The sequence below is a fragment of the Malus domestica genome, chromosome 06, assembly GCF_042453785.1.
Source record: "Malus domestica chromosome 06, GDT2T_hap1".
NCBI classification, from domain to species: domain Eukaryota; kingdom Viridiplantae; phylum Streptophyta; class Magnoliopsida; order Rosales; family Rosaceae; genus Malus; species Malus domestica.
The window spans coordinates 17267762-17295160 of NC_091666.1; the positions used below are offsets into that span (position 1 = coordinate 17267762).

A 27399-nucleotide genomic window follows, 5' to 3' on the forward strand; every position below is an offset into this window, starting at 1 on the left:
GCATAGTGATGAGCATGACTATATTACACTCAGTCTTGTCATACAGACCTTTCAATGGTTCCGACTTGTGTGCAGTGTAGTGCCGTATAGGTCATTTGTAGATTGACTAATGAGCTATGAATTCAGCCGTATAGACTTCTGCAAAGGTTCCGACTAATGTGTTATTTTCCATGAATTTATTTTCACCTGAGTTGCTTATCCTGTTTATATCTTGGCATGACATACTTATGATTATGAATATGTGTAACATGATTTGAATTGATACATACCTAGATATATGTATATATTTATATTCTATTTCTGGGAAAAATTATACATGTTTTACGGTGAGGGGTTAGAACTTTCGAAAGTTAAATGTATTCTCAAAACATTTGTTTTTGCCCACTCACATTTTTTGTTTTGCGCCCCTCCAAGTTTTAGGTAGACTTGTTGTTGGTGGCATTGAGGATCTCGGCGGTTCTGACAGAATAAAATATTCGTAGGATATCTTCTGGTACTGTATAACTAGTACTTGTCCTACTGGACTACACCTAGACTTTTTATGCTTTGATAAGGAGTATTTACTCTTGTATCTCACTCCTAGCACTTTCTACTTATTAGTGCACATTAGTAACTTTTGGCTTTTATTTATTCGTATATTTCTTATTCTTATCGTTTCCGCACTGTGCACATGGCTACATCACCCTCACGTGACGGCCAGCACGCCCTAGGCGGATTTAGGTAAATTTCTTGTATATCTTGTAAATAAGTGCATATTAATACTTACAAAAAATTATACTTGTATGAAATTCATGGATAAGATAATATAAGAATGATAAAATGCAAAAAGAGTATACAACAACTCCAAAATTTAAAAACACATTAAGCATATATGCCAAATAACCATAGTGAGGAGTATTGTAAGATGACACATGTACAACAAGTTCACAATTTAAAACCATATAAAATGCAAAATAGGAGAAATATAAGAAAATATATTAATGTAAGATACTTATCTGTTAAAAGCCCAAGGTACACATTATTTAGTTAGCAATTAATTTTGAAACAATGCAAGTTGCTTTGGTACAAATCTGTTAAAAGACCTTTACAAATTCCGAAACCAAAAAGCCCATGGTACTAACCCCCAAAAAGGCCGACCAATTGTAAAAAAGGCATGCAAATTACAAATTGCTTTTATATCCAATTAAATTAACATGAAATTCAAAAAAAGCTTGCTAAGTTATTCACTTCACACAGGTCTTCCACGCAGTCCTAGGCCTACACCTAGCACTAGCAGCAACAATGAAATGCAATAAAAGAATTTAAAAATAAGTAAAATGAAAAGATGGTGGGGACCATCTTAATGATAAAACCGTGCAATTAAACAGACAAAAGAGCTTCATCTTCTTCCTCGCGCGAGGCCGGGCTCTGTAACAAAAGTTTTTTCAGATTCTGCCGTTCTCCACATACGCCCGCCTAGACCCCGTCCAGCTCTACTAAGGGTGGGCACTTGGAACCGAAAATCGAAACCGAAACACAAATCGAATCGAACCGCATCGAACGGTTTGGCTTTGCGGTTTTGAAATGGTTTCGGTTTTGAAACCAAACCGCGGCAAAGAAAACGGTTTGGTTTCGGTTTTGGGTTTTCAAAACCGAACCGAAATTGAAACCGAAACCGCACCATTTAATAAAATTAATAAATAAATGTTTTATTTTAAACTTTTAATTAGTTCAACTAGGCTACTAGACTATCATTATCATCTAGTTTTGAATCTTTAATATGGGACGAGATGAAACATGTTCTCTGACATTTTTTTTTATCGGTTGGGGAACCCTTATAGACAAGCTGTTACATTTTCTAAATATGTGTTTATTGGGTTGGGAATCATACGATTTTCATCATGGAGACTACACTAACTCAAACAAATATTTACTGGATATGTGATTCAAATAAGCAACTCACTTTGAGCCTAAATAAACAAATATTTACTGAATATGTTTATTTCTATTGTAAGCACTGAGCAATGACAATGAGCATTGGTCATATTGAATTTGAGGGGGCTGGAATAACAAAATAACATTAGCACTTTCTTTCTTCGTTTGCTTATTTCTATTTTGTTGTTCTCTATTAGATTATGGCATTGAATTATTTTGTTCTGTTCTATTTTGGACCACTGGTGGATTATGGCATTGAATTCAACATGCCAATCTGACAAAAAACAAAACTCATTAATATTATGGCATTGAAATTCAAAGTTAGGACATTACTTTAGTAAGTATTAATATTAATCAAAGTTAGGACATAAGACCGTCTTAATTAATATATGAGGAAAATAAGACCGTCTTATGCATAAATAAGTGTATATTTTAAATTGTACATTTTTTCTCAAAAACCAAACCGAAACCGTTTGAAACCGCACCAAGCCGAATCAAACGATTTGGTTTCATTTCGGTTTTGGCTTCAAAACCGCACCGTAAAAAGTTTCGGTTTCGGTTGTCGTTTCACTCGAAACTGTACCGAACCGCATCGCGCCTACCCCTAAGCTCTACCCAGCGCCGCCCAGCTCCGTCCAGCCCTGCCTAGTCCCACTTAATCCCACCTAGACGTCCACCTAATATTCTTTCCGATTTTATGACCGATTAGGGCTTAATCGCAATGGTAACTGGCCGTTCAGCGCCTAGGCGGCCGCCTAGACCGATTTTTAGAACACTGCTCAAAACCCTTTATGGGTCTGCTCTCCAGTGCAAGAGGGTAAACCAATTTCCCGACATCCGTATGCGTTTGCACTCCACTGCGAGAGGATAAACTAATTACTCTATAGTGTGAGAGGGTAAACCAATTCCCCGACACCCATTGGGTTTGCTCTTCAGTGCGAGAGGATAAACTAATTGTTCTCCAGTGCGAGAGGGTAAACCAATTCCTCAACACCCATATGACTTTGCTCTTTAATGCGAGAGGATAAACTAATTGCTCTTCAGTGCGATAGGGTAAACTAATTCCCTAACACCCATCTAGGTAAGCTCTTCAGTGCGAGAAGGCGACATAGCTCAAAAGATCAAATGATTGAAGATCAACTAGGCAGCAAATGGTCAGGGGGCAGCAACCACTTTTGCACTTAACAGTTCGCTTATCCGACACTTCATCTTCAACAGCTCCAATCATGGCAGCTCCACCCTTGACTGCTCCATCTACGACAACTAAGAAATCAAACTTAAGCAGTTTCCTCATCTTTGGCAAGTAGCCCATACGTGACAGCCTAAACCTTTGCCCATGCGACACCACTTCCTCGGCCCATGTCGAGCCAATCCTTGGCTTCAATCAAGCTCAGTAGCACAAGTAATGGCCTCTACCACACCACCTCTTTGGCCTATGCCAAGCCGACTCTTGGCCTCTGCCAGCTGACATGCCGCACCACCCTGACGACTGCCCTGTGGCAGCACTTCCCAAGAAGAAGACAAGGAGAATTAAGTTTTTCTTACATCAGTGCGGCGCGAAGAAGACAAAGAAATCAACGAAAGACGATTCTTTGCACGGGCAAGCAAAGAAGAGTGCTAGGGGAGGGGGAACAAATATCCTCTAGCTTCCTCTCTTTCTTGTAGGGATAAATAATTGCCATTCAAAGTTGATTTAATCCCCTACTTAAGGTAGGCTTAAATAGGCTTTGGAGGCAATTTATTTCTCTTTCCTAAAAGAATCTAATTCCAAGTCCAAGAGAGAATCTGCATCAAAGTTGGAGATCTCTACACATGCTGCCCTTTCCTGCGAGTAGCCCAGCAGGTGTGGGGGCATTTATGGAGCCAAAAATAATCAAGAGACGACACGTGGATTTTTGGGCAGAAAGGACAAAATTACCCTTGAGGAGCATCGGAATTCCCACGCGGGAGCAGTGGACAATCATCCCATAATCAAGTCAAAAGTGCCCAAAATATGTATTTATTCGAAACCTATTTCATTCATCTTCTCCACAAGGTAACCCCCAAAACATTCCTTTTAAATTATGTTAATTAGCTAATTAATAGATTTATTACCTAATTAATCTATTAATGGCTAATTAAATTACCAATTAACTACAAAATACACTCAAAAATACCACAAAGGGCCGACTATATGAATCCTAGAACGCTATTGCGCTCGGTTTTGTGTCAAGAGCGACGCAAGAGCAGACGGAAAAAAATTTGGGGTTCAAATTACAAGAATGGGTGAACCATGTAAGAGCAGAGCAACAGATATCTGAAATTTGGAGCCTCTCTCCGCATGCTGAAATTTCCTCTTAGATGAGTTCACAATTTGTCTCGACATTGAAATTCTCCCGGTGGAAAATTGAAGTCAGAGATCTCCGTGCTCAACTTTCACCATTTTTTGCACGCAGAATTTAACGCATCGAAACACAAAGCAAGGGTCTAGAACAAAATATTTCCATTAGACTAAAAATGTTAGCGGAAACAGTGTTACGGACTAAAATTGTCCGGGCAAGCGTATAAACAACCAACACCATTTTTCCAGGTGGCAAAAATTATATTAAAAAAAAAGGATACTTTGGATGTGTCCCTAATCCTTAACATTCTTTGGTTAAAACCTTAATAGTATTCAAAGTTTGATCAAGGTCGCTTGACTTTGTACACCTCATTATATTACTATTAATATTTATATTTTTATAGTTTTGACATTAATTGTTTGATATTTTATGAGATTTATAATTCTATAAATTTAAAATCCCTCATTATAATACCATTAGAAACGGTTACAATAAAAAAATTCAAACATTTTGATTGAATAAATGGATAAAAACTATGTAAAAATAAGAAATAATAAACGGCAAAAGAATGTATCCATAGTGTTAAAAAAATTGGTACATTTCACATATAACAAAGTGGTACATTAATAAAGAAGAATTGGTACATTATAAATAAATTAGGGTACAAAAGATTAAAAATTATGAGTACAAATGAATTTTTAAAAATATAGGCGCTAAAAGAAATTAATACATGGGTACAAAATAAAACTAAAAAGAAAATACTACAAATTAAAAAAAAAATGTTGCAAATTAAAAGTGGGTACAAACTAAAAATATAAATATATGATACAAAGTTTAGGCATAAAACATAAATATACCATATGTAATTTTTCTATTATTGATTAAATATACAATGTCATGTGACGGTATACACATGAGTACAAATACAAATAAAACTTTAAAAAATATGGGCACAAAAAAAACTAATATATGGGTGCAAATTAAAAATGAAAAGAAAATTGGCACAAATTAAAAAATATTTGCAAATTAAAAATAGGTACAAACTAAAAATTAAAATATATGATAAAAAAATTAGCCATAAATATAAATATACTAATTATAACATTTTTAACACTAAAGGAATATATTTAAAAATAAAAATATTTTGTTATTCAAATAATTAATAATGCTATTAATACCCAATGACCTGGATCAAAAATTAAAAATAAATAAGATTTTAATCAATAAAGTAACAAAAAAAATAAGATATAAACCTAATTTTCCCTAAAAAAAAAAAACGAAAGTGTCCTTTTTTTGGGTCAACGAACGAAAGTGTCCTCCGGATAAATATATATCAATTTGAGAAGCTCCACAGACTGACGTCATCGTTGCTTTCCATGTCATCCCAGTTCATGTAGCCACCTGAAGAGTGAGGTGGAGAGAGCAGAAGCCCTTCCGCCATACTATCCAGCAACCTTGGCATGTCGAACATTTCCTCCTCATCCAAGTAAAACAAGATTCCACTTTCCTCCGCGCCTCCACAATCCTTCTCCCCCTCCATTTTCTTGCACTCCTTCTCATCATCGCCGCTTTCCGACACTCCGCCAAACTCCTCTGGCCGGAACGTCTCTGCAGCCTCCGCTGCTGCCCGCCTGATATCCACTGAATCAGTGGATGCCGGAACGGGCAGGCGCCATACGGAGTCTGCAAAATTGAGGCAGGCAAGCTTCCCTCTAAAGGCCAATGCCGCCACGTCATGCGCCCGAGCTGCCATCTCGGCCGTCAGATAAGTTCCGAGCCATATCCTCGACTTCTTTTTGTTTGGTTCTCTCATTTCGCACACCCACTTGTTGTTGTTCCTCCTCCTCACTCCTCTGTAAACCGGGTGCCTCGTCTCCTTGAAAACTCTCCTCCCCGCTCGCTTCTTCGGCCTGTTGGACGCCAAAATGACCTCGTCGGAGAACGAAGCCAGCTGGCTTCGAGTCAAGATGCTTGTGTCGTCGGAGCTCGATTCGGGCTTTTCGGAGGAATCGGAGATTTGACTGAAGATCGTATTCATTTTTGTAGTGCTGCGTCGGAGAAATTAAGTGAGTTGTGTGTGTGTTTCTGTAGTTCAGTTCTTTTTGGAGTTGTAAGTTGAAAATTGGAGAGGGAGCGAAGGGGATTTTATAGCTTTGGAATGCTAGGACTTTGAGTGGGACCCAGGACCATGCAAGTTGTACACGGAGTGTGAGGAGGCGCCAGGTGGAGACATGTTGCCCACATAGGCAAGTTCCGAAGTTCCCACGCATTCTAGTGGGCCTACAATAGGTGGAGAAATGGTGCCTGCATAGGGCTAGTGACACGTGGCAGCTGAAAACTCACTGAAACAATTAATGTTGGTGCTCACCACATGTCACTTATTTTTGCCATGTTTTTTTTTTATTGAAATTGGCACGTTTTGATGCGGATGTGTTGTGTGCGAAGTGTGTGCTGTAGATCCCAGCTAAGTTCCTCGCCGCGATATTTATTCCGGTTCTCTTTTCGCTGTCTCACTTGCAAGAAACAACCAAGGCTTTTTACAATTTTAATTAATTAATTAAGTTCAAATTATACAAATTATTATTATAATTAATTTGCTAATTAAATCTTAAATATAACAAACCCCTAAAATCTTGCAAAAGAAGGTCCAGTTAGTTTATGTCCCCCTAATTCAATATATTTTAGGTAGTCTATGTCCCATTAATTCACTATATTACAAAAAAAAAATATCTTTAATAATAATAAAATAAAATAACGTTAAATTGTCGGTGCAAAAAAGACAATCGTACTTTTTAACAAAAAAAAAAAACCATATGACAATATTTTAAATAGAAAACTTCATTTTAATCCTTGGTAAATATGACATTTAGATTAAATGTCACAGCCCGTCCCAAATTTTTATTATCGATGACGTGAATTGACTATTTTACCCTTGGACGTGAGTGTGGCGGTGTGTAATATGCATGCTAGTGGTGGTCCAAACTTACATTTTTTCCTTAATTTTTGGACCAAATTAGAACTTAGTTTTTGTGGTTTTGGTTGGTGACCCACGTGGACCACTCACACACACACACAAACTCTTCCTCTCTCTTCTCTCCTGTGCTCTCTCTCCTGCGGACTCACTCTCTCTCCTTCCCTCACGTACAGATCAACAACAACACTAGTGGAAAGTTGCAAATTGAGGGTTTAAAGGACACCATCGTGTTCCTGAGGTTCATATGAGTTCAATGGTACCATTTTTAGGTAAGAACTCCTTCGGAAACCCTAGTTTCTCTCACTCCGATTTAGGTACTCTTCATGCAATCATAAAATTTTGTGTTTTGGGGGATTTCAAGCTTATAGGTAGCTTAAGGAGGTCGTCACGAGGCTAGGAGTGGTTCGTTGGAAGATTTTGAATGTTGGATTATCGAGAACCACGAGTTTTAAGAATTGCCGGAATATTGAGGTTTTTTCCGAAGGGTATCTGGTGGTTTCAGGGCTCAACTCAGGTATGGTTTTGTTCATCTTGGTGAGATCTTCAAAATGGTTCAAGTTTCATGAAGTTTGGTGTTAAAACGAGTGAGATATAAGGTTTTGAAATTTAACCTAGAAACCGGCGAAGTCATCAGCATCCGGTGACTCGTCAGAGAAGATAAGGGTTTATTCCGTCAGTTTTGACGGAATATGCTAAAGGCGTTGGATGACGCCATTAATAATTGACGGAATATGCTTGTTTTTCGACGAAATATTCCCTAACGTCGTTAGGGTTACCGTCAGTGTGCCTGGCACATCTGGCGCTGCACGTGGGTGGTCGGAAAATTTTTCTAAAAATATAGGGATGTTCGTGAGGTTGTTAGATCACGTTGGTTTATTCAAACACCCCATTTGAGCATTGTATGAGAAGTTATTAGCTAGTATTGGTTAGGTGCTTTAAATTAACGTTTTTATAGTTATTTCACATATAGGGGAGGCTTATCCTGAGGACGAGCGCAGTCAAGGGCCACTCGGGGGCTACGACCCTTCGACATACCAGTGAGTGGGCTTTTGATTTTCAGTATATAATTATATACTTGATATTTTCCCAGAAAATGTGTTTAAATGAAAGTATGCTTTGAAATGCTATGTATATAAATTTATATTTAGCATATGAATTAGTATATGATGCATAATATGATTTGGTGTTGTGGACGCTCAGGTAAGTACCAAATGAGTTATGTTTTGTTATATGAGATATTGATAATGTGAGACGTGATTGAAAGCTCATAAACCTGTACCCCGGGTGATTGTGATTTAGTCAGAGATATGATACATGCCTGTTTATGATGTCACCTCCCGCACCCTATGCTCACATTGGATCCAATTTAGGTGCACAGTCTTGTCGTACAGACCATTATAGGTGGTTTCGACTCGTAGGTGACTAGCGATTTATCGCCCAGCTATCATGAGAGCATAGTATTAAGCATAATTATATTACACCCAGTCTTGTCGTACATACCTTTTTAGTGGTTCCGACTTATATGCAATGTAGTGCTGTATAGGTCTTTATAGTGACTCAAGCTAGATTGACTAATGAGTTATGAATTCAGCCGTACAGACTTCTACAGGGGTTCCAGCTAATATGTTATTTTCCATGAATTTATTCTCACCTGAATTACTTATTCTGTTATATCTTGACATGGAATACTTACGGTTACGAATATGTGAAGCATGATTTGAATTGAGATATTTACATATATATTTATGCATATGTTTATATTTTATTTCTGGGAAAATTATACATGTTTTATGGTGAGGGGTTAGAACTTTTGAGAAATGAAATGGTTTTGTAAAACATTTATTTTTGCCCACTCATGTTTTCTATTTTGCGCCCCTCCAGGTTTTAGGTAAGCTTCCTGTTGGTGGCATCGAGGATTTCGGCGGTTCTGACATAATAAAATATTTGTAGGATATCTTTTGGTACTGTATAATTAGTACTTGTCTACTGGACTGCACCTAGACTTTCTATGCTCTGATTATGAGTATTTACTTTTGTATCTCACTCCTAACACTTCCTATTTTTTTGTGCACCTTAGTAGCTTTCGGTGTTTATTTATTCGTATAACTCTTATCTTTATTGCTTTCGCATTGTGCATATGGCTACGTCACCCCCATGTGACGGCCAGGATGACTTGATCTCGATTGGGGTGTGTCATTAAAACCATGAGTAAGTTCAAAATCTAATTTTAGTCCCTTAATACATTAATAAATTCATTTATTAATATTTTAATTATTTCTCCTTTTCTTCATAATTTTTAATGTATTAATTTTATTTCACTATAATTTTCATTTTCATTTCATTTATCGTAATATATTTTGTGATAACCCGTCTCTAATTTTACGTTTTATAAATTTTAAAAGCGTGAATTGACGAAAATACCCTTGAGGCGATAATATTGATTTTAGTTGACTATCATTTCGTGAAGCGTGTGGGCCATTATTTTATCTTATACCTAAAGTACTCGACGATACGAACGCGTAGACGCAATCGGAAACAAATTTGGAGTTGTGGTTAAAATGTTACGAGCTTACGGATATGAAGGGTAGTTGGGTATTTTTCCATTAGGTGATATTTTGTAAGACACATGGGGCAACATCCCACTTTCTGCTCTATCCCGTATCCCTACCTTCCAGAGATCTCGGTCTCTCTCCCATTATTTTCTTTATTATTTGAGACTATCTCTCTCGAAGACTCCATTCTTCCCTTCTCTCTTGTATCTCACTCTTCTTTCCTCCCTCGTTTCTCTGTTTTACAGAGGCTAGCAAACTCAACAGCTCCGGCGAGACCCTTGTCACAATGCCATCACTCACTATCCTGATGAGGTGACACTCTTACCATGTCCCCTTCTCTGCCATTTGCTTCACCTTTTTCATCTCTTCTCGGCCTTCTATTCAAACACAAAGAAACCACCGTACCTTCATCCTTGCCGTTTCGACAAGCACACCACCATGAACTTAGACCTGTCACGATCATTAACCCAATATCAACACTATCGAGCTGGAACTCACAAGGTACAATGGCCATCACCACTATTCTTGATGATCTCATATGAACCCTCGTCGATTTTGACCAAGGTAGGCTTCGGGGTCCCTTCATTTCGTTCTATTTCATTAAAAGGGTTGATTTCTGAACTTAAATATGCATTGTACATGTGATTTGATGCAGAACCATCATGAGGAAGAATTTCCATATTTCTGGAAATCACGACTCGGCTTCCAATGGGTATAGTCTTATTCCCTATGTTCCTAACTTCACTTTCGTTTTTGGAATTATCGAAGGTGGTTTAGATACGAGCTCTATAGGAGCTCTAGAAGTTGGATTGAAAACCTGCAAAGTGCAGGTTCTCGTGATGAAGGCAAGTATGATCATACTCGCAGGCGCGAGGCGTGCGTAAGCGTGTGAGTGTGATGTTGATGCGTGAGTGCGTGGCTGCCTGTGTAGCCACCTTGTGGCGACGCGTGCGGCAGCGCTGGGAGGAACCCGAGGTCCTTCCTTAGGTTTCTCGATATGCCGAACCTGAATTTCACCCTTTATTTTCTGAAATTTCCGTTGTTTGGTTATATTTCCATTAAGGGCCACCACTTGGTTAGTAAATGAATCGACAATCTGAATGTTGGATTTTCAAAAAACTTTGATACGTTATAGTACGTAATATTTGAGGATATTTGAAATTTACGGATCAGGAATCCGACGTACGGATCTTCCTGAATTGGATATGTAAGTTACGTGTTCTATTGATAAGAGTTATGAGATGTGATTTGACAATTGTTCTAGGAGCCAATCATTCGTGATGCCTCGATATTCGTGCTAAGGAGTTGTAGTGCAAACCTCAAGTGAGTAGGTCTTTTTCCTTTTTATAGTGTGTGTGTGTGTAAACTTTATAGTTTCCACAAATTCTTTGAACTGAGTTATGCATATCATGCCATGGTTAAATAATGTTATATTTAAAATGTTACATTGTTATGAAATTGTGAAATGCCAAACGATCCTATGGGATGTGCAGGTAAGTTCAGGTGAGTTTACTTTGTGATTGGAATTGGTTCATAATATTGGCATGCATATATTCATTAAGAGCTCATCATTGCTGCACCTCGGTGTTAATGCTCCTGCCCCGGCCCAGGGCACAGTCCTTATGTTCACCTTTTGCACCGCACACTCGCCTTAGATCCAAGTTTGGTGCTAGCCCTATCATACCAGACTGCATTAGGCAGTTCCGACTCGTAGGTGACCCGTAATTTATCGCTAGCCATCATATGATCGTAGCACTAAAGTGTACATATTTACACCCAACCTATCGTACAGCTCACACTAGGTGACTTTGACTCGTGTGCAAGCATAGTTTGATGAGTAGTAGGTCCAAACATACAGGTCACATTAGGTGACTCCAATTGGCATGTTAGTTTAGATAGATTTCACACTTGGCTTGCATTTATTATTGTTGAGACATTGTGACATGGCATGCTTCTGTTTTCATTGCACTTGTGCATTCATTTTCGTACTTACGTATTATTGTTATTTTCTGGAAACTATACAGGTTTTATAGCGAAGGGTTATAACATTTTCAAAAGGTTTTTATTAAAACTTTATTTTCAGGTCCACTCACCTTTGTTTTTCACCCATCCAAGTTCTAGTAGCAGAATTTTCGTACCGACGAGGATTATTGGGAAATCATGGTGTAGACGATTACCATCGATGGTATAATTCTCACCCTATTTTACTGTATTGTACTTATGTTCTGTCATCACGTGTGAAATGGGTTCATACCCACTCACCACGCACTTTTGTATTTAGGCACTTTTAGGTTTAAATTTATTCACATCTTCCACGTCACTACACTTTATGGCTTTGTCACCTTCCAGGTGTCGGCCAACACAGCTCGATTTAGAGTCCTCGTGGACATCCCGGGTCGGGGTGTGTTAGTTTGGTATCAGAGTATAAGTTGGGCAGTATTGCATTCATCACACGCATGATGTAAGCATTCTTGATTCTTGAACCTAATTTCCGAATCTTGCCACCTCGTTGAATGCAAAAAAGGTGTTAGCTTTTCCTAAGTTTTAGGCAGTTTTGTCGACATTTTAGAAGATCACTTTGGCAAACACCTTTAGATTTAAAGCAAAGAACTTTCCTGCCAAGGAAAGATGTAGATTTGAGACAACTTGATGGCTTTAAAGAAGGGCTAATGTATTGATAACTGTGTATCATCGAAGACATTACCAACCAATTCCATCATTATTCTCCAGTCATCAATATTAAACATTTTGAGTTTGGAAATGAGAGATAGTTTTGATTCCTTGGTAGTATCTGTTAGAATACCACCGATTAGAATTCTTGCGAAGTCTACTTTTGTCAAGACTCTAGAAATGTCTTGTGTGATGATGTGGTGCTAAGTGGTAGCACTCGACGGAAGAACATCTTGGGACAATCACTTTTGGTCCTCGATAACACTAATATTTTCAAATGCATCAAGAATCATTCTGGATCTTCAGGAGGAAGATCGACTTACATTTAAGTCCGTCCTAAAGTAGATTATTAGCAAATTCCTATTCCAGCCTTTGGACGTACCAACCAATACTAATTTCCCACATTACTTTTGGAGTTATACTCATCATTTTGATAAGTATTGGCACGGGTGTAAGAATTGTTATATCTATGGTCAGTAGAAATCCCCGAAGTAGCAAGTATTTTCCCTTAAGTTATTGAACCACTTCCTAGTACCAGTTCTTTACCAATCATCTTAAATCATCCACCCGAACGGGCTCTAATCTGTAATCAGCCTATGGTGGCACTACTAATTGATGATATTGTCCAATATCCTGGAACTGTTAGCCAGTATTCATGCGATAATGACTTTTGATACCAGACATATGTACTAGTATATGAGAATGATACCCTTATGCCAGAGCGCTGGTTTACAATTTCAGGTTAACAAACAATATCAAAAGTTTCATAAATTCGTTAATTAGCGGTGTGATTAATAGACTGATTAGTGGTGACAACCTGAGCTGAAGTAAGTACAATTGTGGAAGCTGAGGATCAAGGCTTGTATTAAGACAGTAAACTCATAATTGTTTTTAACTCATCACCTATCTAGGTAAACAGAACCTCTCCAACTAGCCACATTTCGATCACTTCCACAGGCAAACCGTAAAATTGAAGTACGAGTTAATTTCTCACTGTTAGAGTGAATTAAGTATCGAGAAAGTGGGGAAGACCTATTAGCACGTGGCGTAGTGAAATGAAGTATTATGGTACGTTTTGAGGACGTACATTCAGGTGTCATATTCCAAAGTCTTACTTGAGATATTATCATCAATCCACTTTCTCATACTACACTAGTTTCCATGCATCTTTTCAAGCAACTCCTATAGTTTGGAAAAAGAAAAAAAACCCGTTATCCTCTACTTCGAGTTGATGGTCTAGCCGACCCACCTTTTGTAGCTCGAGTTTTCTCCCATAACTTGACGATTTCGTAATAGTCTTTTCAACGACTTTCTCATCTACTTCGGCAGTGAGGCCAATTTTCTCAAACATTAGTTTTGTTTAGATTGGGGAGACGTGATCTTCGCAGACGATATTTTTTCCTTTTTCCAAAAAGAGTTTAAAGGAAAAAGGTTGAAATTCTCACAAAGTGTTGTGAGATTTGAGATATCCTTAGTCTTGTCGAGTTTATTGACAATTAGTTAGTGATTTTCGGCTATAGTGGTTTTCCTCACTTATCGGCCAAGGAAAGTTAGTTAAGCTTAGGGTGTTGATTATGAATAAAGTTTCTGACAACCGAACTGTTGTTCTCACCTCACCATCGCTTTACACTTTTCGATAACGTTGATCATTTTGGAAATCCATGATGACGTGTTCCTTGTGTCACGGGATGACTCTTTAAGCCTTCCGCCCGTGCGGCACTTAGACTTGAATACCTCGATGAACAAGCTAAGTAAGCCTTCGAAGCCTCGCTTCCCCGGATCGAATCACAAAGAAAGCTAAGATAGCTTGGAGAATGCTAAGATCACTTAGAAGATGGGAGAAAGGAAGCTTTGTATTGAAAGTTAAGAGAACTTTACAATTGCTTACAATTCTTGGATTCTTGGATGGTTTGGCCAAATGGCCTTACCTCCTATTTATAGGCCTAAGTCACCTCCTCAATGGAGGGTTCTAGAATCCCCTACTTACATCCAAAAATATCTAGCATAGTTCTAGATACAACTTGCCTAATCTAGATTATTCTAGGTGAGGCTTAAATATGTACACTTGTGTGGAATGTTCCGGAATGCCCTAGATTATCTTGAATGCTCCGCCACGTTCTTGATTTCTCCGGGACGTTCCAGAAGCTTCCATGAAGACATGGCTTCATGGGCTTAGATATATGATGTCTTGGGCATTTTCTTTGTTTTTAACATGCGGCCCGTGACATCCTCCCCCACTTAAGCCGTCGACGTCCTCGTCGATTCTTGCCTCTCGAATGTCTGAATCAAGTCCTTATATTGCCATAAGGACGTCTCCTTCTCCCAGGTTGCTTCGGAGTATGGTAGCCCCTTCCATTTGACAAAGTACTCCACATGCTTTGGTTGTCTTGGTCGCACCACGACACGCTTGGCTTCAATGCTCTCCACTTCTTTGTCAAATGCCTCCGTCAGCAAAGGGGGTGCTCGATGAGACTCACCTCGACTTGGTTCTTCATCGTCCGCATGATAAGGCTTCAAGTTGCTCACATGGAACACCGGGTGAAACTTGAGGCGGGGTGGGAGTTCTACAACATACGCGGCTTTGCCAACCTTCTTGATGATAGGGAATGGTCCCTCATATTTCCGCAACAAGCTCTTGTGCAAGCCACGAGTACTCTTGTGCTGAGACGCATTGAGCTTCACAAAGACTTGGTCGCCAGTTTGGAACTCCACATTCCTTCGTTTACGATCCGCCCATTTCTTCATCTTCTTTGAAGCCTTCTCCAAATGAGCTCGAGCAAGTTCGTGGGCTAATTGCCACTCTTGAATGGCCTTGATCTTGCCCTTTTCCATCATAAGTTTCCCCTCCTTTATCTTGTGGCCAAGAAATTCTACTTCTTTTTTGGCAAAGGAGCATTTCTCCTTCTTGACATAGAGTTCATGCTCTCGAAGGGTCTTGAACACTATGCGCAAGTGCTTGACGTGCTCCTCCAATGTCTTGCTATAGACAACGATATCATCAATGTAAACCACGACAAACTTGTCAAGATAAGGATGGAATACCTTGTTCATCAATGTGCAGAATGTTGCGGGGGCATTGGTCAGACCAAATGGCATAACTTTATACTCGAACGCTCCATATCTGGTCACCATCGCCGTCTTCGATTCGTCTCCAGGGGCTATCCTCACTTGGTAGTATCCCGATCGAAGATCTAACTTTGTGAAATACCTTGCTTCACCAAGTTGATCGAATAAGTCGGCGATCAACGGAAGTGGGTACTTGTTCTTGATGGTAATCTTGTTCAATGCTCTATAGTCGATGCACAACCTTAGGCTACCTTCTTTCTTGCGTTGGAACAGGACGGGTGCACTATATGGGGACTTGGAGGGTTGGATGTAGCCAGCATCAAGTAGCTCGTTGAGTTGCTTCCTCAATTCCTCCAACTCGGGTGGCGACATCCTATAAGGTGATTTGGAGGGAGGCTTAGCACCAGGCTCCAACTCAATCGCATGGTCGACCTCTCTCCTTGGTGGCAACTTCTTTGGCAGTTCCTTAGGCATCACGTCCGCAAACTCCATAAGGACGTCTTCCACTTGTTTTGGCAAAGGCCCGTACTTCTCCTCCCCTTCATTCAACATTAGGGTTGCAAGAAATGTGGCCTCGCCTTTCTTCCAAGACTTGGCAAATTGAATTGCCGACAAGTGCTGGGTACACTTCTTGGCTTGCCTTTCCAATGGCACCAGGCAAGGTTGTCTTCCGTCGGCTAGGATACAGAAGATATTGTAGAAGGGAATGGGAAAGGCTCGTACCTTGTCCATGAACTCTAACCCAATGACTACGCCATAGTCGTCCATCTTGACTACGGTGAAGTCGATATTTCCCTTCCATGCGCCAATGCCTACTTGTACATTGCGCGCAACTCCAACAATGGGGGTGGCAGCGGAATTTACCGTCTTCACGCTACCAGGCTCCTTTGTGACTCGGAGGCCAAGCCTTGTGGCTTCCTCCGACGTCATGAAGTTGTGTGTTGCTCCCGTGTCCACCAACACACGCGTCATCTTGTCACCAGTCTTGACGTCGACGAACAATGATCCTCCCCCAACTTGAGCCTTAGGTTGTGGGAGGGTTGTCTGGATGGCATTCAGTAGACGGATGCATCCCATCGTTGCATCGTTACTCTCTTTGACGTTGTCCTCTTTGAAAGCCATGGCCTTAAGGGCCTTCTTTTGTGGGCAATCTCGCATCATGTGAGGGCCGTCGCATAGGTAACAAGTGGGTTGCCAAGACTTACCTTTGCCTTTGTCATGCTTATCGGCTTTCTTCTCCTTCGGTTTGCTTGTCTCGGCCTTGTCCTTCGGCTTATGTTCTCCCCCACTTCTCTCATGGTTACCCTTCTTCCCCGTGGACTTGGAATCACCTTGGTGGCTTGATTTAAACTCAATCAAGGATTCGGCAGCGGCAATGGCATCAGACAATGTTTGCACGTGTCTCCTTTGTAGTTCGAGTTTCGCCCAATTTTGCAGTCCACTCATGAAGTACATGAGCTTGTCTTCCTCTAACATGTTAGGCACCTCGAATAACAAGCTCACGAAGGCGTTGACATAGTCTTTGACGCTCCCCGTTTGCTTGAGCCACCTTAGTTTCTCCTTGGCTTCGTACTTGGCATTTTGGGGATAGAAGTGCAGCATAAGATCTTTCTTAAACTCATCCCAAGTGGTGAGAGAGAACGTACCTTGCTCAATCTCCATGCTCCGACGACGCCACCACATAAGGGCATTGTCAGCTAAGAACATGGTTGCCGTTGAGATTTTGGACTCATCATCTTCAAGCTTCAGGTACTTGAAGTATCGCTCCACGTTCCACACGAATGTGTCGAGCTCCTTTGCTTCCCTCTTCCCATTATAGGATTTGGGTTTAAAAGAGTCGATTACCTTGGAGTCCAACGACTTGATTTCCCTCGACCCTTGCACGAATTGCTTCACGACTGCTTCTTTACAAAACGCCACATCTCCCTTAAGTTCCCTTGTGTCCTTTATCTCTTCTTGAAACGCCACAAACCTTGCCTCTATGTTGTCAAGGTGAACCTGGACTTCCCTCCGCATCTTGTCTGCCATGGTGTTGAGAGCGCCAAGGAGCTCGTCTCGTAGCCCTTCCACCAAGCCACGCAGTTCATCCTTACCATTGTCCACCATGGTTTGGATTTCCTCCTTGTCGACAACGTCCTCATCAAGTCGAGTATCGAACTCGAGTATGGTTCGTTCCACCTTCTCGAGTCGCTCTTCCATGGTCTCCATCGATGCTTGCAAGTCCTTTAACTTTGGCTTGCTCTTGGCAACGTCTTGGACCTCGGCAGTACGCTCCCTTAGATCGGAGACTCCGGACACCATCTCTCCACTTGCCATATCCTACTTTCCTTCAAGTGATTCACGAGCTTGGCTCTGATACCAGCTGTCACGGGATGACTCTTTAAGCCTTCCGCCCGTGCGGCACTTAGACTTGAATACCTCGATGAACAAGCTAAGTAAGCCTTCGAAGCCTCGCTTCCCCGGATCGAATCACAAAGAAAGCTAAGATAGCTTGGAGAATGCTAAGATCACTTAGAAGATGGGAGAAAGGAAGCTTTGTATTGAAAGTTAAGAGAACTTTACAATTGCTTACAATTCTTGGATTCTTGGATGGTTTGGCCAAATGGCCTTACCTCCTATTTATAGGCCTAAGTCACCTCCTCAATGGAGGGTTCTAGAATCCCCTACTTACATCCAAAAATATCTAGCATAGTTCTAGATACAACTTGCCTAATCTAGATTATTCTAGGTGAGGCTTAAATATGTACACTTGTGTGGAATGTTCCGGAATGCCCTAGATTATCTTGAATGCTCCGCCACGTTCTTGATTTCTCCGGGACGTTCCAGAAGCTTCCATGAAGACATGGCTTCATGGGCTTAGATATATGATGTCTTGGGCATTTTCTTTGTTTTTAACATGCGGCCCGTGACATCTGGATATTTCAATTGTGTAGAGGTAGCATGATGAAGTATCGCTTACATTTCCCAACGGTAGAACCGTTCAAAATGAACCATCACATATATGACCTAGAGTCAATATGTCATTTTCATCTGAAAACCGAATGGTACTTCTCTGTAGAGAAATATGCCAAAATCTTTATTAACCTTAGAACTTCCCAATTACACTTACTTTTGGAAAAAGCTAAGTTTCTGACAGCATCATTGGAAGAACTAAATCAACGTCTATGATTGCACTATCGTGTATCATCAAGTTGAGCAAATGTAATTATTGAGCATCATAATAAGAGTTATTTCTACCCTTAAGCATTTTCAGTCTTCCTTATCCCATTCTAGTTGAAGTTCACGAATATAAATATGACGTTACCTTTAACCCATCAAGAAATCGTTAGAATGGTTATAATCACTTTTTGTATCCAAATGCAAATGGAAAATATCACCATAAGCTTCTGGTACGAGCTATCTTGTACATGTGGAGATTATTATGATGTTTCGATTTTTAAAGATCGACTTGACAAGTCAACCCATTTTTCATTCGTCCAGAGGGACTACATTTTAGACCACTTGGAAAAATTACCCATTCTTGAATTTATCGGATTTTCTGGCATTTCGATCTGCATCTTTTCTGATTGTGACTCCATATTCACTCCTTTGTGTTGGAAAGACATTATAGTCAACTTTGGGTACATGTCTACTCTAATGCAGTTCATATTAATTCGAAGACATGTAGACTGTTCAGAAGAATTACTTGGATATTGAAATCTAGTTGTGATCATTAATTCTTCAATCACCTGTCAAATATTCTGTCAAATGGATCGTTACCGTTGGTGATTGAATATTCCGGAATTTGTTTTTGTAGTGTGATGGCATGCAATCAATCTAGATATCTGGAACTTTAAATTTGATGGACTTGTTTTGACCCTCAAATTCTTGAGTGTTCTTTTAGCATTCTTGACTTAGTCTTTTGCTACATTCGAGAAGAATTAAACATGAAACTGCTCGCTAAGACATCGTGAACTTCATTGTTTGACCATTTGGTGTGTATATCACGATTGCATCTCTCTATGATACGCGTTTTATTTCCAAGTCTTGGGAAGCCTTTTCGAAGGCTATGAGTACTAAGTTTTTGTCTAGTACCACAGTTCACCCTTAGACTAATGATTAATCTAAAACGAACTACTCAAACTTTAGTGGACATGTTGCATTTTATACGTACTACAATTAGCAAGGTTGTAACATACACTTATCCTTATTTTAGTTGCATGTAACTACGGTTACAATTTTGGTTTTGAGTATGACATTGTTTGGAGACTTTATACGCAATACATAATTGGCAGTTGAGTACTGCAAGAAAGTATTTGAGTGATTGAGTTTGCGATATAAATTTTTTTATAATATTGACGATGTATGTGTAATTCCCAATGAGGGGCAAGATGGTAATATTGCATCCTCAGGAATTTGTTACTTACTTATCGAGACAACAGTGAGTTATCGATATTGCGGGCTGTAGACCGTAATATCAATAACTTATTCGTTGGGTTCGTTAAACAAGTAGATAGGTAGGTCCATTCACGTTAGTACTTACTTAATTAATTATTATATATTTACCCATTTATTGTTTGGGCTCGACCCAAAATTACTACACACCTATCTTTGGAGTATATGACCCGACGAGTTTGTAGAATAAAATTTTCTATGTTCAGTTTTAGTTTCAGTACAATTATTTTAACTTTACGTTATTATATATATTTGTATTTTGACGTTATGTTTTTAAATATCTATTTTTGACTTGATGTTTTTATAAAGGATTTTATATTGAAGTATTGTATTGAAGGAGAAGAAAAGTTTGAGTTTGGAGGCATGAAAAAGGAATCAATGCACTCCGATCACGACGGAATGGCATTCTCTTTTATGCAATCGCTCTAGCTTAATTCTTCTTTATATAGTTTCTTTCTAACCTTTTGGAGCATATTATATTTAGCTAATGATTTTCAATTTCAGGGACGGAATTTTTTTAAGGTGGGTAGATTGTGATAACCTGTCTTTAATTTTATGTTTTATAAATTTTAAAAGCGTGAATTGAAGAAAATGCCCTTGGGGCGAGAATATTGATTTTAGTTGACTGTCATTTCATGAAGTATATGGGCTATTATTTTATCGTATTCCTAAAGCACTTGACAATACGAACGTGTAGACACAAGCGGAAGCAAATTTGGAGTTACTATTAAAATGTTATGGGTTTACGAACATGAAGGGTAGTTAGGTATTTTTCTGTTAGTTAATCTTTTATGAGACGTGGGGCCACATCCTACTCTTTACTCTGTCACGTATCCCCACCTTCCAGAGATCTTGGTCTCTCTCTCATTATTTTCTTTCTTATTTGAGACTCTCTCTCTCTCGAAGACTCCATTCTTCCATTCTCTCTCGTATCTCACTCTTCCTTCCTCCCTCGTTCCTCTGTTTTACAAAGGCCAGCAAACTCAGCAGCTCCGATGAGACCCTTGTCACAGTGCCATCACTCATTATGTTGATGAAATGACACCATTACCGTGTCCCCTTCTCTGCCATTTGCTTCACCTTCCTCATCTCTTTTTGGCCTTCTATGCAAACACAGAGAAACTACCCTACCTTTATCATTACCGTTTTGACAAGCACACCATCGTGAACTTAGACCTGTCACAATCATTAACCTATGATCAACACTATTGAGTTGGAACTTGCACGGTACAGTGGCCATCACCCCTGTTCTTGATGATCTTCAACGAACCCTTATCGATTCTGACCAAGGTAGGCTTCGAGGTTCCTTCATTTCATTCCATTTCGTTAAAAGGGTTGATTCTGAACTTAAATAGGTGTTGTACATGTGATTTGATGCAAAACCATCACAAGGAAGAATTTCTAGATTTCTAGAAATTAGGACCCGTGACCATTTGGCCACTTTTAGATCAATTTCCCCGTCAACACTTGCCATGATTGGGCCTTTAATAGGTATAGTCTTATTCCCTATGTTTCTAACTTCATTTTGGTTTTCAGAATTATCGAAATTGGTTTAGAATTGAGCTCGATAGGAGCTCTAGAAGTTGGATCGAAAACCTGCAAAACGCAGGTTCTCACGATGAAGGCGAGTATCATCATACTCGTAGGCACGTGGTGCACATGAGTGTTATGTCAGTGCGTGAGTTCGTGGTTGCCTGTGTAGCCACCTTATGGCGGCGCGTGCGTCGCATGTGAGTGTGTGGTGTGTGTGTTATGTTGTGTGTGTGTGTGTGTGTTGTGTGAGTGTGTCGGTGTGTGCGTGTGTGGGTGTTGTGCTCGTGTGTGTGCATGTGTTGTGCACATGTGTATGTGTGTGTGTGTGTGTGTATGTATGTGCCGTGCAGGTGTGTGTGCTGGCGTGTGTATGAGTGTGTTGTATGGGTTTGGGCTCAAGCCCAAACCAACCCTTTTTATTCCTAGGCCTATCCAAAAGCAAAACCCAATAGGTTCTAACCTTATGTAACCTAAACCCTAATTCGGATCCAACCCCAAGACCCAATTCCAATTCTTGAAATTCTATAGTTGGGTAATTTGATAAATTGTACATTTTTGTGCTTAGGTGAAGTTGCTAGTGGGGATTTCCTTAATCCTTTTCCACACAACTCTGCTGCTACGGAGTATCTGTGAGTGGACCCTTTCTAAAATTTACATAATTTTCTAGTTTAATTGCACAAATAAAATGCATGCCTTACGAGTTTATGAACTGATTTTTATGTTAAGCATGTTTATGAAATATGTTGTTTATCGTCTCGTTTTTGGTGAGGAATTAATTGCTGGCCTATATTTGATCTATATTTTAGTATATTGTATTTTCTATAAAAACCATGAACTAGTAGACTATTTGATGGATGACGATAGGATGCTAGAACATGTTTTAGAAACCCCTATTTATAGTATAGACGATGGATGACTATGAAGTGGTTATTTATGAAAGGCGTAACTATTTATGCGTACCTAGTGGACACTATGCCACCTGGGGCGAGGATATAGTGTTGGCAGATAGGCCGGGAGAAATAATCCCTAGTTATGGGCTGAGGGACATGGAGTACGCATTGAGCCGGGAGTTGGTAATCTCTGGCTACGGGTGCAGAGACCACGGTGCTGACATATGGCCAGGAGATATATTTATTTCAGTGATCTTACTAGTAGTACATCACGCGACGAGACGATCTGTGAGACGTTTGATATTTTATTTTCCATGATGACTTTTGAGATATTTTTGGCATGCTAGGGTTTTCAGTAAAACTATCACTTATTATGCTAGTAGTTTTCTTTATATAAACTGTGGGGATTAGTATCTTGATAACTGTTTTATTATTATTGTATATATGAACTTGTCCACTCATCTTTGTTTTGCGTCCCCGTTTAGATCTTAGAAACGAGGACTACGACACAACGTACGAGGCATTCCCCTACCAGTAACAGTCTATCACCCACTTGTGTGATATTCTGTAATGATCTTTCCTTTTGTGATCTTGTTTTAGAACGTGTTCTGGGCACTCTAGACATTTCCTTAAACCTTGTTTATTACTTCTAGATTTTAATGTTTATTCATGAATATTTCCTCCTAATCATTACTCTTGTAATCAATAGATGGCTTTCGTCACCCTCAGGTGTCGGCCAACACGTGCCTATCCGGGTATTCAGAGAATATCGGGGTCGGGACGTGTTAGTTGGATGCTCACCAAACTTTGATACATTATAGTACATTTTAGGATATTAGAAACTTACGGATCGGGAATCGAATGTACGTATCTTCCTGAATTGGATATGTAAGTTATGTGTTCTATTGATAAGAATTCTGAGACATGATTTGATAATTGTTCTAGGCACCGATCGTTCGTGATGCCTTGATATTCGTGCTAGGGAGTTGTAGTGCGGACCTTAGGTGAGTGGGTCTTTTTCCCTTTTATAGTATGTATGTATGTGTGTGTGTGTGTATATATATATAAACTTTATAGTTTCCACAAATACTTCGAACTGAGTTATGAATATCATGCCATGATTAAATAATGTTATATTTAAAATGTTACATTGTTATGAAATTGTGAAATGCCAAACTATCTTACGGGATGCGCAAGTAAGTTTAGGTGAGTTTACTTTGTGATTGAAATGGTTGCATCATATTGGCATGCATATATTCATTTAGAGCTCATCATTGCTGGACCCCGGTGTTAGTGTTCCCGCCCCAGGCCAAGGCATAGTCTTTCCAGTGATGTTCACCTCATGCACCGCACGTTCGCCTTGGATCAAAGTTTGGTGCTAGCCTTGTCGTACAGACTACATTAGGCAGTTCCGACTCATAGGTGACCCGCGATTTATCGCTAGCCATCACGTGATCGTAGCACTAAAACGTACATATTTACACCCAGCCCTGTCATACAAGTCACACTAGGTGACTCCGACTTATGTGCAAGCATAGTTTAGTGAGCAGTAGGTCCAGTCGTACAGGTCACATTAGGTGACTTCGACTGACATGGTTGTTTAGACAGATTTCACACCTGGCTTACATTTATTATTGCTGAGACGTTGTGACATGGCATGCTTCTGTTTTCACTGCACTTGTGCATTCATTTTCGTACTTACGTAATATTATTATTTTCTGGAAACTATACAGGTTTTACGGCAAGAGGTTATAACGTTTTCAAAAGGTTTTTATTAAAACTTTAGTTTCAGGCCCACTCACCCTTGTTTTTCGCTCCTCTAGGTTCTAGTAGCAGAGTTTTCAAAAGGTTTCATCGCACACTCTTGTATTTAGGCACTTTTAGGTTTAAATTTATTCATATCTTCTACATCACTACACTTTATGGCTTCGTCACTTTCCAGGTGTTGGCCAACACAGCTCGATTCGAAGTCCTAGTGGACATCCCGGGTCAGGGTGTGTCATATTTTGTTGTAAACATTTAGATAAATTAATTTTGTTATACAATATATTTCAATGTACTTTGTATTCTTCATTTAGGTACATTAAATTCATTATAATACATTTAAGTACATACATTTGGGTACACACATTTCCGTACATATATTTCGATACAAACATTTATGTACATTAATTCAATATAATACATTTTGGTGCATACATTTCGGTACACACATTTATATACATTAATTTAATATAATACATTTCGGTGCATATATTTCAGTATATATATTTCGGTACTAACATTTAAATACATTAGTTCAATATAATACATTTCGGTACTAACATTTAGGTACATTAATTGAGTCTTTCAAGTTTGAAGAATGTTAAACAAAATTAATAAATTAAAAAACTCTTTTTTGGTCAAAAAAATAAATTAAAATTTGTATATTAATAAATTTAAATATTTAATGGGAGACATTAAATAAAATGCACATTAATTATTTTAAATTAAGGACACATCAATGGATTATAATCAATATGTAATATAACACTAGATTTATTTTAAATTTCAATCTTCTTAAAGGATTAAAGTTAAAAAAATCCTATTTTAAATGTACCAATGTACTCCAAATGATATTATACACATAATATATATATATATATATATATATATATATATATATATAACATATACATTAAAAATTAGCTTACCAATAATTTTGGTACATTATTGACAGGGTCGTCTCTGAGATTTTGAGGGCCTTGCGCTAAATTTGTAAAATGGGCCCTTCTTGTAAGACAATCTTCACAAAAAAAAAAAATCAATAATGTATTGACGCAACAAGCCACTACCGAAACAAACTTTGTGCTTCTTTTTCTTTAACAAAGAACTTATCAATAGCTCATTTTTTAGACTGAGTCAATCATTCAACTTTTCTTTTTCTTTGGCTTTTCAAGTAGTCAAATGGATATTTTCTAGTAGGTGCCATCTTTTTTTTTTTTTTATATCTGAAAAAAGATCACAATTAAAGTATAGTAAGTATGAACAATGAAACCTGATAATCTGCAATGCATGTGCGTATAGTGATCTTTTGTAAGTGCTCCCCTCTTGCTATGATGATTACTTGATTAATTTATGATTTTTTCCCTAAAAAGTTCAAAGGAAAAAAAAATCATTACAAATTAGAAATACCTAAATCTTCAAATTGCAACTCAAGATATTTAAATTAGTAAATGTCTTACTTTAGTTGAATTATGCATCACTCTAATCACTTGAATTGTCTCAGTGATATGAAAATTTATCATCAATTGCATGAAATTATGAATGAAAAGTACAAAAGAAAAAAAGTCATTATAGCTAAGAAATACCTAATGACACAACCAGACCCGGAATGTCCACATGGACTCCGAATCGAGCTGTGTTGGCCGACACCAAGAAGGTGACGAAACCATAAAGTATAGTGAAGTTGGAAAATGTGAGTAAATTTAAACATAAAAGTGCTTAAATGTAAGAGTGCGCTTGTGAGTGGGAATGAACCCATTTCATATGTGATGTTAGAGCACAAGTAAAGTATAATAAAAGTAGAATAAAAATTATACCATTCCTATTCCAACATTTGCCAAGAATCATCGTCGACATGAAAAATCTGCTACTAAAACCTAGAGGGGCGAAAAATAAGGGTGAGTGGGCCTAAAAATAAAGCTTTGTAAAAACCTTTTCGAAAACATATAATGTAACAACCCGTTCCGATATCGGAACGAATGTGGTATTTTTATGAAATTTCACCTTGGGCTAGATCTTTTTCTTTTAAAAATGGTTTTTGGGTCTTAATTGGTGAGCCTAAGGGGCCTACCCCCTGATTTATGTCCCCCGACCTCTCTCTCTCTTCTCCCTGACTATCCCTTATATCTCCCTCTCGACTCCATGCAACTCTCTCCTTCCCTCTTCCCCGAAAACACACACATATAAAGAAACCATCACCACCACTCCTGGACTGTGATCTCGAAAACCCTAAGCCAAGGGAGTGCTTCACCATGGCAGTCACGGTGCATAATCCACTAACGAACTCTGGTGACTTTCGAGGATTTTTCGACGTAAGTAAGCTTCGAGACTCATTTGATCTTCCTTCCTTGTAGTCTACATTACTTGTTTAGTGATTAAAATGGCTTTGACGAAGGTTTTAGCATGAAAAACAACTAGAGGGGCATTTTCCAGAAATCTGGAAATTCGAGGCCGTAGTCATATGGCCATCTTTCAGGCCCTTTTCCGGCCAACACCTACCATCACTCGGTCCCCCACTTGGTATGAATTTCGTCTCCACATTCCTAAATACATTTTGGCTTTTGAATCACTCAATTTGGTTAAGTAGCGAAGAAGTTACGAAGCTTTGAAAATTCACCAAACCTTCAGCCAAAAACCCAGTTTTCCGATGAGCACCGCCCTTTTCGAGGTATTTTCCAGCTAAACTTCAGCGATTTGGTCTACTTTCAGGGTATCAGTCTCTTAATCTTGTCGAGTACTATAACTTTCATGTTTGGATCACTTGATTTCATTAAGTAACGAAGAAGTTATGGGCGTTTGAAGTGGTGCCCAGAAATTGGCCAATTCATTGGCATGAAAACAGGTCAACCCCGACCCAAGTCCTTGAAACCAAACCAAAATCCACAGGCCTCCTACCCAACCCATGACCATTTTAAGCCCAAACCCAATTAATTACCTCAGGCCTTTTTATCAACCCAATTCCCTAACCCATTAACCTAGAAACCCAAAACCCTTTAAGCCTAAACCCCTTAGCCCATTTATCTAAACCCAACCCAATATCCTAAATCCAAAACCCTAAACCCTTTAACCTTTTAAACCCAAAACCCTTTCTAGGCTTTAAGCCATATACCCCATGACCCAAATCCTTGTAACCCAAGTCCAAAACCCTATACCCTAGTCGGCCCAAACCCTGTATGTAGAATATTCTGTTAGGGAATATTCCATTAGAGAATATTCTATAGAATATTCTTATATTGATGTTTACGAAATTTATCCAAGACCCTTCTTATGGCAATTCGACG

The 27399-nt window shown here is 39.0% G+C and overlaps 1 protein-coding gene across 1 annotated transcript; it reads right to left on the reverse strand.

The window, feature by feature from the left end:
- Positions 1-5359: 5359 nt before the first annotated feature.
- LOC114825623 (dehydration-responsive element-binding protein 1E) lies at positions 5360-6347 on the reverse strand. Its single transcript, XM_029104587.2, has one exon. It carries the CDS (start codon positions 6271-6273, stop codon positions 5569-5571), a length of 705 nt encoding a protein of 234 aa, XP_028960420.2. The 5' UTR covers positions 6274-6347; the 3' UTR covers positions 5360-5568.
- Positions 6348-27399: the final 21052 nt, after the last annotated feature.